General features: G+C 40.3%; 2 protein-coding genes across 5 annotated transcripts in view; one reads left to right on the forward strand and one right to left on the reverse strand.

Moving 5' to 3' along the window:
- Positions 1–15,401, reverse strand: part of LOC139221582 (ELKS/Rab6-interacting/CAST family member 1-like) — a 112,958-nt gene that overhangs the window by 38,965 nt on the left and 58,592 nt on the right. For all 4 annotated transcript variants that reach the window (XR_011585891.1, XR_011585890.1, XM_070853494.1 and 1 more), the window contains one exon: positions 10,311–10,471. Coding sequence is in view for 2 of the 4 variants with exons in the window: in XM_070853494.1 (XP_070709595.1) it covers positions 10,311–10,471 (161 nt within the window). In the remaining 2 variants the exon portion in view is untranslated. The remainder of the gene's footprint in view (positions 1–10,310; positions 10,472–15,401) is intronic.
- LOC139221584 (proline-rich protein 5-like) overlaps positions 1–15,401 on the forward strand; it is a 255,194-nt gene that overhangs the window by 13,844 nt on the left and 225,949 nt on the right. The gene's annotated exons all lie outside the window — the stretch shown is intronic.

The raw sequence follows: 15,401 nt of genomic DNA on the forward strand, positions 1-15,401 counted from the left end.
ACACACACACACACACACACACACACACACACACTTGGAGAAGTGTGACTAAAGATGCAGCTTTGTCTTCACTGTGGTTCTTTACAGTAAATCCATTTCTATGCTATGCTACAGAGACCAAGACATCTGCTTACAATCTGTCAGCACAAACTCACTCCTGTAACACTAACCAGTCGCAGTAATGGACACCCGCGACTCCCAAATGTTTATGAAAGAGGATTTTTTAAAGACGTTTCTGCTTTATTTGACAATGTGAGAGTGACAAATATGTTTCTGCAGATCTACTGTATCCGTAGATGCTCCCTGTAGTACACGTGCATACTGCTGTCTGTTGGTCAAACTGCTCAGAGGTGCAGCCACCTTGAGCCCTTCTTCAGACACAGTAAGCTGAGGCAAATGGTGTCAGTATGTTTCAAACAAAGCGCCTGTTGCTTCATTGATCGGTATCCAAACTCAACACCACGAATGCCTTCATGAAAAGACTGTCTAAAGGTTTGCAACATTATCCTCATTGGCACGATTTATAGCATCTTGCCTCCTTCTATGGCCAGGTTTCCATGCAGATGTAACACACATTTTAACTGAATTTCCAGGTGTTTCCACTCAAGGTTTTTCTAATGCACAAATTGAAAATGAGCGTAAAAACAGGTGGATGGAAATGCAATGTGGTCACTTGGAACAGGTATCAAGACGTTTAGCATTAGACGTGATTGGAGGATACTTTACATATTATATTATGTTATGTTTGGTTGAGCTCTCCATCGGGAAAAGGGCATGGAGGGTCAGTGCAACATAACCTGTTCCTGCAGTAATAAAAACAATGGAAATCTTGCTTTATTACTGAAATGATGAATGACAAATTTCACTTTCAGTCAAATAAGGAAGATTTTCTTTCCTAAATAATTGGCTCAAGATAATACAATTTAGAACACTAGTGATTTTTCTTTTTTTCTTTTTTTTACCTATTTAAGACAAATGCCACTTTTCAAACCATGCTTTTGTGTCTGTTGTAAATGTGTTTTCATTGACCTTTCAGGCAGCGACTGGCTTCCATTCATTTTCACACAACATGAAAATCATTCATCAGACTCTGAAAACTGACACTAGTTACATACAGTATCGCTGAGAGATAATGCAGAGCAGGCTTTCATTTGGTTATTTCCAATACAGAGGAGGTAACTCACTCGGACAAAAATAAATTAAAGCAAGAATGATTTTCATATCGTACATAAATAATGAAAAGTTGCCTGGAAGGTAAAAAATGAAATTCTAAAGCATGAATTCAAACAAGGTAGTACTAACATTAAAAACTGTGGTTTTGTACTTAAGCTCTATCCATCACTGAACTTAACTAAATACATAAACAAAAACTGCTTTGCTGAATCTGTCTTAATGTAATTCAATACTGCACAGAGGAAAATAATCAAATCATTTTTTTCAACATGCTGCACTTCATCAGAAATTAATTTCAAATGACGTTTTTACTCGGTGTGGCACAGCACTAATGACAACCACAGTTAGCTGCAGAAGGCTATGAAGTGACAATTATTTTCATTGCCTTTCACAGCTAACTCTGCGAAATAAAAGCCTGATGATTGACTTCATTATCAGAATTGCGTTGAAACACAATCCTTTGTTTCATCTAATTCATCTTGTATGTTAAAGTGCTCAGTCTCTGTTCACTGTGTGTATCTACAGCTTTCAATGTCTCACCGTGAGCCAACTTTCCCATTAAGGAAGATAAAGTCTTAAAATGGAAATGGCATCTTTACATTGTAGCTGTGCAGCAATTTATAATTGTGATTACACTGTTGATGCCAGAGCCGTCAGGTTATAATTCAGCCAGTTTCTTTCTTTTAGTATGTTAAGCAAGCCAGTGTCAAGCCTGTCACTAGTCTGTCCTGTGCTCCTCTGTCTGTCTGTCTGCTGCAGTTTTATTACTTCCAGAATAGAAATGTAATCGTTTGGCACTCGTAACGTACAATCAGCGGCTTTGAAAAAAAAAGCATGTTTTGTTTTCTACTTTTTGATATGTTTTCCCTCTTCATTGCTCCCTCACCCTCTTTAATTGCTGTTTAATGATCTGTTTGATGGCCTGGCTTGCATAACCTGTAATCAGCTGAGGAAAACAGGCGGGTTTAGGTTTTGCCGCATCCTTTTTTCCTTTATCTGTTCTTTCTCTCCACTTGTTTCTTTTTGTTCTGCTGTGTTTGGTTCTCTTCCATCTTATATTCTGGTTCTTGGCTCCTTGTACTTGTTGTAAATCCCCGTCTTTTCCAGCTCTATTCACTGGGCTTAATTGTGTGAGAGCTCTGCAATACATACAGATTACATATGAAGTTACAATACAGAAGAATCAATAATATAAAGCAAGACTTTCTCTTGTCTTTGTTGTATATTCAGCTTATGATCACTGGTTTGCAAGGCTTCAGAGACGTTCAGAAAACCCTATTATTGGAATACAACACTTGACTGAAGCACAGTTTGTATTGCTTTTATTTCTCTGATTCTATCTCTCCCTCGGTCTCTCACAAGGGAGAAGAAAGAATCAAAAAAAGTCGCAGGAAGACAGCCACAGTCAGAGGGCAAGAAAGGCAAGAACACAGAGTGCAAGAACAATGTAGAGAAAAGGGGGAGACGGAGAGTGGGGCGCCCTGATTTTAGCATGTGAGACTAAGTGTCAAAACTGCGTGCCCCTTTTTGTCATACTAAGCTCTCAACATGTCTGTCTCACACACACACACACACACACACACACACACACACACACACACACACACACACACACACACACACACACACACACACACACACACACACACACACACACACACACACACACACACACACACACACACACACACACACACACACACACACACACACACACTTCCTTTGGCACACTGTGGATTAATCTCATGGCTGTCTGAGGGATCAAAGCGCTTGTCTCTGGCTTATGGCAGCGCACCATAAGCATGTGTACATACATTTGTGTGGGAGGATGTATTTTTATGTGTACGTGTCTTTCTGTGTCTGTCTGTGTGTGTGTGTGTGTGTGTGTGTGTGTGTGTGTGTATGTCGGTATGCATTTCCAAGCAGTCCCCTGGGAGAGAAAGCTTCTAAGCAGTCATGCTGTCTCATCTGGTTTTGTAAGCGACTCTCTGTGTGTGTGTGTGTGTGTGTGTGTGCATCTTATTTCTGAGGGCAACATGTACCTCTTATGTTATCGATGGGATAGCTGCTGTGAGTGTGTGTTTGTGTACAGTCATATTGTTAATGATGGCTTTCCGGCTGTGAGGAGCAGAGCTGTCGGTCCATTGAAAATAGCATCTTTGAATGCATGCACAGCACACACACACCATTGATTAGTTTCACTATGTAGTGACAACAGTGAAGACACAGGCAGACAGACAGCGAGAAATACAGCCTGCCAGACAGAAGTCAGGAAATAATGACATTTCCAGACAGATGGAGCCTCAGAATGGAGAGATGGAAGGAGAGAGGTAAGGAAGGCAGGAGGGATGCAAAGAATAAGAGATAAAAAAAAAGGGTGAAAGGAGGGTGGGAGGAAAGGATGGAATGCCAGAGCGAGGGATGGAGTGAAGGATGGATGCAGGGAGAGGTTTGAGGGTTAGAGGGAGGCTGGGTGGGAGATAAAACAAAGACCAGAGCAGCACAGGAGAAATAAATTTAATTTACAGTGTTCACCTTGAGGCATCAGCCAAGGCTCTCACTACAGGAGGCTAAAGACAGCGCAGCGACATGGTGTTTCTGCAGACTTTATAGTCTAATCGTACATGTGGCACAAAACAGTGTTTGTGTGTGAACAAACTCAAATTGCCTTAATACTAGATGCTTAATCCGCTATAAGCTTCATTTTGATATTCCTTTGGGCATATAGAAGATCCCGTTCCAGTAAATCCAAACAGGTTTTGGCACTTCTGGCAGTTTTACCCAGAAAATGTCAGTGAATCACTACCCAACACTTGATTTGTCACAGCCTGAAGCAGCCTCCTCCGCATTGAGAGCACAACATTTTATTTATTTTTATTTCCCTACTAAAGCTTACAAAAGTAATGTGACTGTGTTGCCTGTTGCTGGAAGCCTTGACCATTTGCACTTGCAGAAAATCATCAAGTGCATCGCTGCCCTTGTTTCTCCTCAGCAGCATTGTGACGCTTAAATGTTTTCTTTTGTAATGAATGACCTTTTATACCATCATTAATGCCACAATCTCCATAACAACCTTGCAAATAAACAGAAATCAGCGTCTCGCTGTTTTATGTTTTAGAACATTTGCAGCAACTCTCATGAAAATCTTATATGCGTAATTCTTGTCGGGTAAAAATAATGAACAATAAATTAGAATTAATGAAATTTCGTGCATAAGGTGAGAAAGCACAAGGGAGGAGGACATAACGTAAGTGGTTATACATTCAGTATATACTGTAGTCTGAAAGATTGATGGATGAAAGGAAGGAGCGAGGGAGACAGAGGTGGAGGAAATACAATTTCTTCAGGATATCACACAGTTTTGTTGGCTCGACAAAGTTGTTGTTGGACAGCTGTCTTTCTCTTCTTAGTCTCTTTGCTTTCCCTCCTTTTCTCTCGGCCATAACAGCATTTTTGCCTCTGTTGTTTCATTTTATTATCCTCCTACTGACCCCCCAAAAATAAAGATTTATAACTCTTGCCTTGACCTCTTTACTCGCTTCTCTTCTCTTTGTATTGCCCACTCTTCACTCTTCTCCTCTCCTCTCAAATCGATCTTCTCTGCTCTAATCTCCTCTCCGCTTAACATTTTTCTCCTTTCTGCTTCCAGACTATTCAGATAACAAATCCAAACTGATAGTGATATTCACACAAATTCAATTGAATGCTTTGTGGATCTGTGATCTTCTAACTGAAAGAATCAACACAAGTTCAACCACTTTCCGCTGTATTGAAAAGTGCATTCAATACTTTTGTGAAAAAATTTCACTCTTGTACATGTTTTCACTTTTACCAGAATCATATATGAAATGATTTGACACAAACATTGCTATAAATCCTATTTAATTCTCAATAAACCGAACCATGTTCGCTACCTTAGGGACCTTGTTGCCCTGAACTTGTCTCTCAGGAAAAACAGTAAGACAAGAATGAAAATTGCTGTTTCAGTCCCTGCAAAATCAGTCACTACTGGCTACAATATTCACACCAAACCATGTGAGATTCTGACTGTGTATGATTAATTGCATTGTTTGTGTTGTTGTGTTGAGGGAATGTGTTTCCCATAATCCTCAGAGGTAAGTGAGGAAAAGCACTGGGGAGAAAAGAGGAGAGACAGCTGAAATATTTACAATAAACCATGTGAGATTCCAACTGTTAAAGGTGTTTACTTGCAGAGTGGGTGGCACTTTGTTTACAAGATGGGTCTTAATCACATTAAGTGACATAGGTTGGAAAATGTTAATGTACTCGACATCACAGTAAAAACACAAAATTAGGAAAAGCACGCAAATAGCTGCACTTATCCTTTTATTTTTTATTACAACCTCTCCTTAGAGAGTGTTAAGGAGAGGTGTTCTCGTACGCTGTGCAGATTCTAAATCATTTTGAGGCAAAAACAACAAGTTTTGTCTGTTTTTCAGAAAATTATTGTCTCCTTTCTTCTTTTGTGCTCTAAGAATACTCTCCACAAGCCAAACAAAACTTTCTGTATGTGAGTCTTACATTAATCAAGTCTTGTTGGACACGTACTACACTGGAAGTTACACCTCAAAATTATCCAAACACATACCTGCACTGGAGAGAGACGTGCATGTGTGAGTTAGGAGGAGACTCAGTGAGAGCAGCAGAGATGTGTGTGAAATGTCAGTAAAGCAGAACAGCGGTGAGTAAAATACTCTTTAATTCATCCAGATTGGGATTTCAGGCCTGACGCCCTGCTGTTACACACACACACTGTCAGCACATTCCTCCAGCTGGCTGCAACGCACGCACACACACACACCTGCAGTGTGTGAGACACATGACAACACACATGCTCACAAGCACGCATGAGAAAACCAGCATGTGCATATTTAATGTATATCACAATGAAAATACGTCTGTGTGTATGTTTTACGAGTGTGTGTATATGTGTGAAGGTCGCTGCAGATGATTTATCAGTGGGAAAGACGCATGTTGGAGCCCTGCAGGACAGATGTCTGCGTCTGTGTGTAGTTCTCTATTTTCTGTGTATTGGTGTGTGTGTGTGTGCCCATGCATGTGTAGTTGTGCGTCTGTGGATGTTGTGTGCGGTTTTATGTGCATATGAATGTTCTTTTTCCCTATATCAAGATATATACTATAGTGTGCTCTTGGAGACACACACACACAAATTCACAATGTGCATCAGGGACTGAAGGTTAGCATAGTACTGGAGTAAAGAAGACATATACAACCAGATGGTGAAAACTATGGCATTAAGAGAAATAGACATTCATACAACTGCATTACAGTGTCATTACAGTGTGTGTGTGTGTGTGTGTGTGTGTGTGCGCGTGTGTATAGCAATAAGAAAAGGAAAGGGAGGAAACGAGAGAAGGCGAGAAAGCAAGACAGAGTGTCAGTATTCCAGCTGTAGTTGGTATATATTTCTGCATGGGAGTGAGTGTGTGTGTTAATATATTCTATGTCTGTCCCACAAACCTCTGAAACATGCCGTATCATATATCATGTCTTACAGTAACATTAAACCTTACACCGATGTAAAACTGGGCAACAAATCAGACATCAAACCCCGAAGAGTTATGGCAGCCTGTGTGTGCAGAGACAGTTTCATGTGCATTACACCAAGATATATGGACACACTGGACGCAGCCACCTTAAACATCTCATGTTTTACATGTGGGAGAAAGCAAGAAACAAATGACGTATTTGCTGACCAAACCCTAATGTCTTGTGAAAAATATGAGCAATGGCGTAATGTACATAACTCACGGCTAGACAACTAGCAGCTACCTGAAACATCTAAACTTTCCACTGAGGGGAAACAGACACAAAAAACACACAATATCACAAATATGTGGGAAGAATATCTTACTGGAGCCTGCAAACTATCAAGTATTATGCAAAGGCGTAGCATGAAAGTGTATTGTCAAATAAAAGCAACAGTTCTTCATAATCCCCTGGAGGAGATTCATGGAACCTTTTAAGGAGGAATTTCCCGTGTGGGAAGAAGACTGGAGATACTTTTGATCAGAAAACAGCGAGTATACAGCACAAAAACTAGGTGGCATGTAAGTGATGTCAACACACAAAGGACAAGCAAACTGCTGGACAATCCGGACCACCGTGCCAAATATATAAATAATAATATCTTAAAAAACAACCACTATTGGCTGGACAGAGATGCTGTTTAAGTACAGAGACGGAGACCAGGGTGACAAAGTCTTCTGTAAAGCCTGCCAGAGATTTTATGATTTAAACTGAAGGAAAAAATTGTCTTTATTTACCTGTTAATGTACCAACATGCGATACAAATTTCATAGGTCAGTAAAACTTGCTCAAAGAGGCACCAAACAGCCCTATAAGAACAACAACAAGGATGCAAACAGTGTCTTCGTAAAAAGTCACAACGGATAATTTGCAAGTATATACTGAATGCATAAATCAGTGTCGGACAAGTCAAGTCTGAAGACCCGAAACATCGGGTCTTTGTACAGTAGGTGGGATCTATGCATGAAAACACAGTCACACCGCAGTTCAGAGTCTGGATAAAGTGACGACTGGATCTTTACTTTAACCACAACGGATTTACACATATGTGCATAGTATGTCATTGGGACAGTGAAGTAAAATGATAGGACAGATGAAACTGCCCAGTGGAGACTCTTAAATCTATTCATACATGTGTGTAGCGTGGTCTGTGTATATGTGCATGTTTGTATGTTGTTAATATTGGTTTGTGTGTATGTGTAGATGAAGGAAGCATGTATCTACTCATATGTGCGCCTGTAACTCATCATGGCGCCTGTATTTTCTTAAAAGGAACATTGGACAAGTCATACGGCGATAAATCAATCACAGAGTGCTTGCACACGTGCACACTCACACATGCAAATTCACATACGAAAACAAGGCCACGCATTCTGAAGCGCTGATGCCTGTAATAATCACACGGGTCGTTACCACGGCGATAAAATGGCCAATAACTTGCTCACCTGGCCTGTGAATGGACATGCTGCTGGACACACACACATACACTCTGTCTCTCTCTCTCTCAGAAACCAAGAAATGCAAGTTTGTACAAAATGCTGAGGACAGAGGGCAGGAAAACTAAATCACAGTGCATGCCCTGATTTTTCCCATGATGCCACAGTAAAAGTTAGTCCCAAAGCGTGTTTAAACAGGCAGGACATGCTAACACGGACATTATCCTTGGCTTCTATTTCAGCCCAAAGTGCTGTTCCACTAAATTAGGGCTCGTTGTAAGGTCTCAGTGAGGATGTAAAACAGCAGAAAATACATGCAATCACCGGACTGCTGGACTCCTCTTAGCTGCACTTAAAATGCAAACCCATCTATTAAAATTACATTGAAATTTACAATGAGTTACAGCATTTGCATGAGTGTGTGCGGGTGTCTGTGTATGTAATCAATCATATGAAGAGCTAGACAGCGGTACATGGTTATTGCATTAACACACCACTTACTTCTATGGCTTTAAAGTGCAGAGAGAAACAGAGAGGAGATAAAAGAAGAAAGGAGAGAGAGGTAAAGACAGGAAGTAAGAGGAAAGCGAGAGTTGATGAGGTGTCCGGTGAGGATCGTGTCAGTGTGACCACTGACCACCTTCCTGGAACACTGAAGCAACATGGGAAACTACTAGAGATATCATAAGAGTTGCTAATTTCAGGAAAGTGTTGAAGGTCATGTTTGAGTTTAAAAAAATTGACAACTGGTTGGAGACTTTATATTGTGTATGTTAACTCATGTGCCAAGAAGAAAGTCCAGTAAGTGAAGGTAAAACAATGCAGGACAGTAAATACATAGAAGAAACAGATACATTATAATGTTGAGAGCTTGCTAAAATGTTTCTTTTTCATTTTTAGCCATGATGATGGGATAATGAAACTACAGTACAGTTTTCTTACACGATCCGCTGCGTGAAAGGCATCAATTTTTGATTTTTATTTATACTTTGAGAGGCACAAATGAAATTCCATTTGAGTTGAGTTTCTAAAGCACTGAGCATGTAAAATAAAGGTAGATCACCTCATCCAGCAGCCAAGAACAGGCGGTGAACGAGCTACAATGGATGTAATCTTTTAGGACAACTGTACCAGATCAAGGCACGCCCACTAAAAGTGGTTGTTTTTGCTACTGATAGGCTCAGATGTCTGTCTCAGATTGAAATGTCTGCCAGCATTACAGAAAGGATCCCCACAGAGACAGACCTGTAAGATCCTTTTTGTTTAACCAGAAATAGCTGTTTTATTGGTCAGTTCAAAGCCACAAGGCTCAGCTGACAAAAACAGTAATTCTACCACTGTCTTGATCAGTTTGTCTGTGTTATTGTGTAACTTTGATGTTTTAAAGGTTTAGGATTTAGTTTGTGTGCAACACAGTGACACACAGTGACACAAGCACAGTAACTGATAGCAGTACAACAGAGAGGTAAAATTGCTATTTTTGTCAATGGAGTCTGGTGGGTTTGAATAGCACGATACAATGGCTGTAACAAAAAGGATCTTATTGATCTATCTTTGTGGGGATCCTTTCTGTAATGTAGCCAGACACTCGGTCGGTGGCAAAAACAAGCACTTTTATGGAAAGTACCTTGACTGGGTGCAGTTGACCTGAAGGATTACGTTGCAGGCTCTTCTCGGCTGCCTATGTAAGCAATCTACTGGACTGATTTCAAAACACATCGTAAAAATAGGGCCTAGGTTTAAAAATACCAGAGTTATCCTATAAAACTATGCCTGTATCGCTGTGGATGAGAGGAAAAAAATGTTTTATTTTTGTGTGTTTAATTTGGCTGGACAAACTCTTTAGACATAATGTATGGATATGAGTGTGTGTGGACATCTGCTAAAAAGAATAAAAAATGGAGAACAGATACTAGATAATAAAAAGATTTAGGGACTGACAAATATGTAGATAAACAGACTGACATATAATTTAAAGTGCGTTTGGTTAGCGGTTTGTTTGTGTCTTTGCAAACATGACAAATGACATAAGTGTCCATCACACTTTGCGCCCGTTGATGTTAATCTTCAGCTGGTTTACATGTTAACATAAATAAAAGTAATAAAATGTGTGTGTTTTTGTTTTCTTACTTCATCTCCAGAACCTCCTCCAGGTGTTTCCGCCTCTCGGCACGCAGGGCGGTCAAGTGACCTTCCTTCTCAGCCAGTGAGAGCTGAGTTGATGACAGCTTGGCTTTCATCACCTCCAGTTCCTGTTTCACTTTCTCCATGGCAACCAGCAGGTCCTCCACCTGACAGACACACATACACTATAAGGCATCTAAACAAGACCTTTGCTTTTTGAGACTTGTCTCTCTCCATGTGATATTTTTGTACCTTTTATAATCTTTCCTTGAACTCTTTATTTGTTGGGCCTTTATGTGTTCATCTAACAGCTACTGTGCTGTACCAGAGCATCAAACGAGTCATTTTTCTTCTCTGTGTTTTCTTTTCTCTCTTTATATTGTTTCTCTTTCTCTTCTCTGTCTCTCTCTGAATGTATATCAGTTTGTCAGTTTAATGTCTGTGAGGTCAAAGTGTTGAGGTCACTGTATTTCTCAGAGCATGACGACAATATGGCCTGCCACCACACACACACACACACACACACACACGAAAACACGTGTAGATCATTGAACAGATGTACCCATACAAATAGAGCAGCATGATCTCACGTGTGTGTTTTGCATGTGCGTGTGGTGGCACAGTTTCTCTCTGGATACATTCTTTTCCAGTTATATACTCCCTGTTTCTCTGAAGTGTTGAAGCAAAATAAATGAGCAAGAATGTCAGACAAATGACGGGAGGAAAAGGATTACGAATAAGAGAAAAAGAGACACATTTATTTCCTCCAGAAAAATAGATGGCATCAGCAGAAATAAAAAAAAAAGTAAAAACCCTGACGATGAGCTGAATCTGAAAGCAGCTCCTGCTCAGCGAGATATGGGGACCTAGACAAAATAAGTGTTGTCATTTGAGTAAAAACTCAAATGAATGATGACAGGACTCTAATGAAGCTACAAGAAGGATCAGTAATCTCCATCACTTTTCCTTCCCAAGCTGTCAGTTCCTCTCATTTACAAATTCTTACGTCATAACTTGCCATTATATTTTCTGCCAGTATTCCTTGAACTGGCAAGTTGTTGGATGCTGCTCTTTAAATATTACTGCAATCCTTTAATTTTCTCTTTCACGCTTAAAAATATTGGGCAACCCACGACCGTCTCCATAACCAACGTGATCTTCTGGTTGTTGATCTGAGAAATTCCATACTACACCTTCTGGCTTTACTCAACCACTACTATCATCTGGACTCTTATCTACAGATATTAAAGCAAGAAACATCCGTGAGCCAAAAAGGTTGTCTGGGAGGAAATCTATCCGATGTATTGAATTAAATATTATACGAATTTAAAACTGCTCTGTGCCTGAAATCAGGTATGTTGGAGAACTTCAAACCCTGAGTCCAGACTAGTTATTCTTACCTTCTATTTCTGTAGGAACATGCTACAAGTTAGTAAAGTTTACAGACTCTTTTTGTCAGATATTGTATACATTTACAATTGGATTTTTTCACTCCTTTCAGAAAAAAACAGGCCTGATGAGAGATGGAAAATGAGAATGAACGAGTGAGCAAACAAATCCAGGACTGAGTCAGATGAAGAGACTTTGTATGGTTAATGGCAGAAATTGGATTGGTGTTTAACTTAAATACAAATGAGCAAAATGTGACAGAGCGGAATTAAAAAAAGACACGGATGAATGATGAAATGTACAACAAAAGGCTGGCGAGTGACGTTTGAGGTGACTGTTTGTTACCTTTGACCACCTAAAGCCGGCTGTGGTGAACTCATGCATTGGAATGTGAGAGAGCTGCATACAGAGAGGACAGCGAGAGAGAAAGGTGGGACAGGAGGGAGAAAACAGAGGAAGGGAAGCGGATGGTGAGGAGAAGAAGGGGATACAAAATGGAAGAGGAGAGAGTGAGGGAAAGGAAAGAATGAGTACAGAAAAAAGGAAAGAGTGAAGGTGGATATAGGAAGGGAGGGAGGGATACAAAATATAGCCAGAGGGAAGACGTGCGAGAGGTGTATAAGAGGACAAAATCAAGAGGAGGAATAATTAAAGAAGTGGAAAGAGGAAAAATATTGCATAAACAACGGTGATTAGGGGGAGAAAAGAGAGGGGGAGATACAATTAAAATAACAAACATGACAAACAGAGAAAAAGAGAGAAAGAGAAATGTTGTAAAAATGCTCAAGTGGAAAGACAAGCTGTACAGCAAAAAGGAGCGATAGAGAAAGCAAAAGAAACAAATGCTAAGCACGTGAAAGAGAGAGAGAGAAACAACCAGATAAAAGAAAGTGCAGACGGAGTGCAAAATCCTGAGCAGTAAGAAACATGGGCAGCGTTAAAAATGCAATTCAGACAAGACAGAAAGAGAGGAGAGGAGAGGGGAGATGAATAAGGGTGAATAAGGACGCAGAAAGGAAGACGGGAAGTGAGGAAGACCTTTGGCTAACATCAGAGATGTAGAGATTGAAGGATGAAGGGATGCAGGGAGGGGTGAGGAGTGACAAGGTCCGGCTGGAAAAGAGGGAGCTGGAGGAGAGGAGGACAGCAACCCCTTCAGTCTTCTGTACGTGTGTGTGTGTTTGTAAGCTCTTTATTAGATCCTAAGATCTTTATTTTATTGTGAAGAAAGGAAGAAGAAGGTGCATCGAGTTCAAGAATTAAAATTGTCTGGTTAATAAAAGATGGAAAGCTGGAGAAGAGAGAGCCTGTCTTTAGTTTGAGAGACAAATGGAGTGTGTCATATTGTTGACTCATTTCTCTGTCATTCACACACACACACACACACACACACACACACACACACACACACACACACACACACACACACACACACACACACACACACACACACACACACACACACACACACACACACACACACACACACACACACACACACACACAGTAGTGACTCATGTCTCGCAGAAAAGGTTTGGTATATTTTCATGTGGTCTTGGTCAACCGATCTGGCGGGTAAACCCAGTCCACAGGACAGTCCCTCACACACAGGTTGTCAATATACAGCTGCATATTAATGGTGTGTGTTGACCATGTCTACCAATATGTAGTCAGGGTGTGTGTGTGTGTGTGTGTGTAAATGTGTCTGGCTTGGCTGCACTTACATGTGTGTGAGTGTGCCAGTGCTATAATAGGTAATGCGTGCGCCTTTGAACAGGCCATCCTCATTAATGGAGGAAACTGTCTCTCTCTCTGTCATCATTTTATAAATCATAATGTGAAAGGTTAATTGCAGTGACGCAGCTGTAAAACTGGAATACAAAAATATTTATTTACAATTTACTTGTGTATATAGAGACACGTTTCCAGTTAGAAAACCAACGCTGCGTCCATCTGGCTCCTGCTGAATGCAATGTTGTGCTGCGTTGGTGCACTGTTTAAATAGCAGTTAGCACTTCTTTCCGCCATGTTTGTGCGTGTGTGTGTGTTGGGAGGGATATGTGTATGTATGTTGTGCGTTACTGTCCTGTCTGTGAGTACATTTACACACATGTGCGTGTGTGTCAGTGCTGAAAGGCTGAGTTAGTGTTGTTGATGTTGGGTGAGGACTGAACTGAGTGTTTGGCTGCCATCTCCACTCGTTCACCACACGCTGACGTTTCTACTCCTTCCTCCTTCACTGAAGCATTTTAACATGAGGATACTCTCCAGCGCCATGTCCTGGCCTAAATGGCCTCAGTTCTGTCTAATTAAAGCTGCCAGTTGTAGCATTTTGAAGCATTTCAATATATCGCTGCCAAATTCAATGTGATGGCTTGGCACAGTCACTGTAAACAAATTAAACCAGTCAAATTCAGGAGGGTAAACATGTTGGATATGATTTTTCCATCTTTGCTTCATTTCTTTCAATCTTTGCTATTGTGAAAACCCAAATCTTCGGCAACCGTGCTTTTTGTGGAAATGTAATTAAGCCCTAGGTTACTGCTGTATCAGCTCTCTTGACCAAATTGTTCCAGGAACTACAGAACCACAGGAACTTAACTCAGGAACTAAACTAGGAACTAAAAGCCCCTTCGGCGTATTCTTGTTTGCGTTCCCACATGATCTAAACAACCATAAGGATTAGGCAAATTAGTATAATAATGGATTAAAAAAATGATGGCATAATAATGTGCAATTTTTACACAAGATGAAACATCACAGGCTCTGTTGTAATCAAATGATGCAAAGGAGACCTGCAGAGGTGTAAAAGGAGACTTAAACTCCAAAACGCCTGGGAGTCTCTGCGTCTCTTTTAACTCTGGCCGCAGTCGTTCACTTATCTTAAGCATGTGGTTATCATTGCAACCACGCTAATAAAAGTCCCTTACCTTAAACAAATCACTTATTTTAATCCAAACTAACCTTATCAAGTCATTTGGTCGCATCATATAACAAATCTATTTTTCAACAGTGATAACCTGCAATAAATCATGTATTTTGTCATTCAATTTGGAGAACATGAAGAAAGAGAGCATGTGTGTCTAGATTGTTAAATTCTTCTAAAGTGCTTTTTTTTTTTTTTTTTACATAACAGTACAGCATACACATATTCTGTATCTACTAGTTCAAATCTATCGTTAAAGCTGCATTAAGTTCCCAGAGTCAAATATCAACGTCCAAAATGCTATTTCTTTTTGGTTGCATCACTACATCAAAAAGAAAATCGCAGCTGCCGTGTGCATCATATTAAACATGTTTTTATGTAAAACTTAGCATCTTTGAAACCTCAGGGTCTTGACTTGAATTTGAAATTCTGTGAGTTTGAATAGAGCAGGTCCGCACATGCAACTGAAGATGAAATGCATTTGTTTTTTGTTTTTTTTGATAAATTCATCGACATCGTGTTTTCACACCCATCCACTTGGCTTTGCTCATGGTCTGTCTTCTATTCCATCTGCCTGTCTGGAACTTATTCTACTGCGGCACCCACTAACGTTAAACATAGATCAGGGTGTCAGCAGTAAAAGGTGTGTTTGCATGCCTGTCTTTATGTGTCTGTCCAGAAGCAGCCTGGTAAGTAAAGGCCAGAGAGGACGGCCAACATTTAGAGGCAGTAATAACAATGGAGTCCGGCTGTTTTGCCAACAGCTACAGCGGTGCATGTTT

The sequence above is a fragment of the Pempheris klunzingeri genome, chromosome 22 (assembly GCF_042242105.1).
Source record: "Pempheris klunzingeri isolate RE-2024b chromosome 22, fPemKlu1.hap1, whole genome shotgun sequence".
NCBI lineage: Eukaryota > Metazoa > Chordata > Actinopteri > Acropomatiformes > Pempheridae > Pempheris > Pempheris klunzingeri.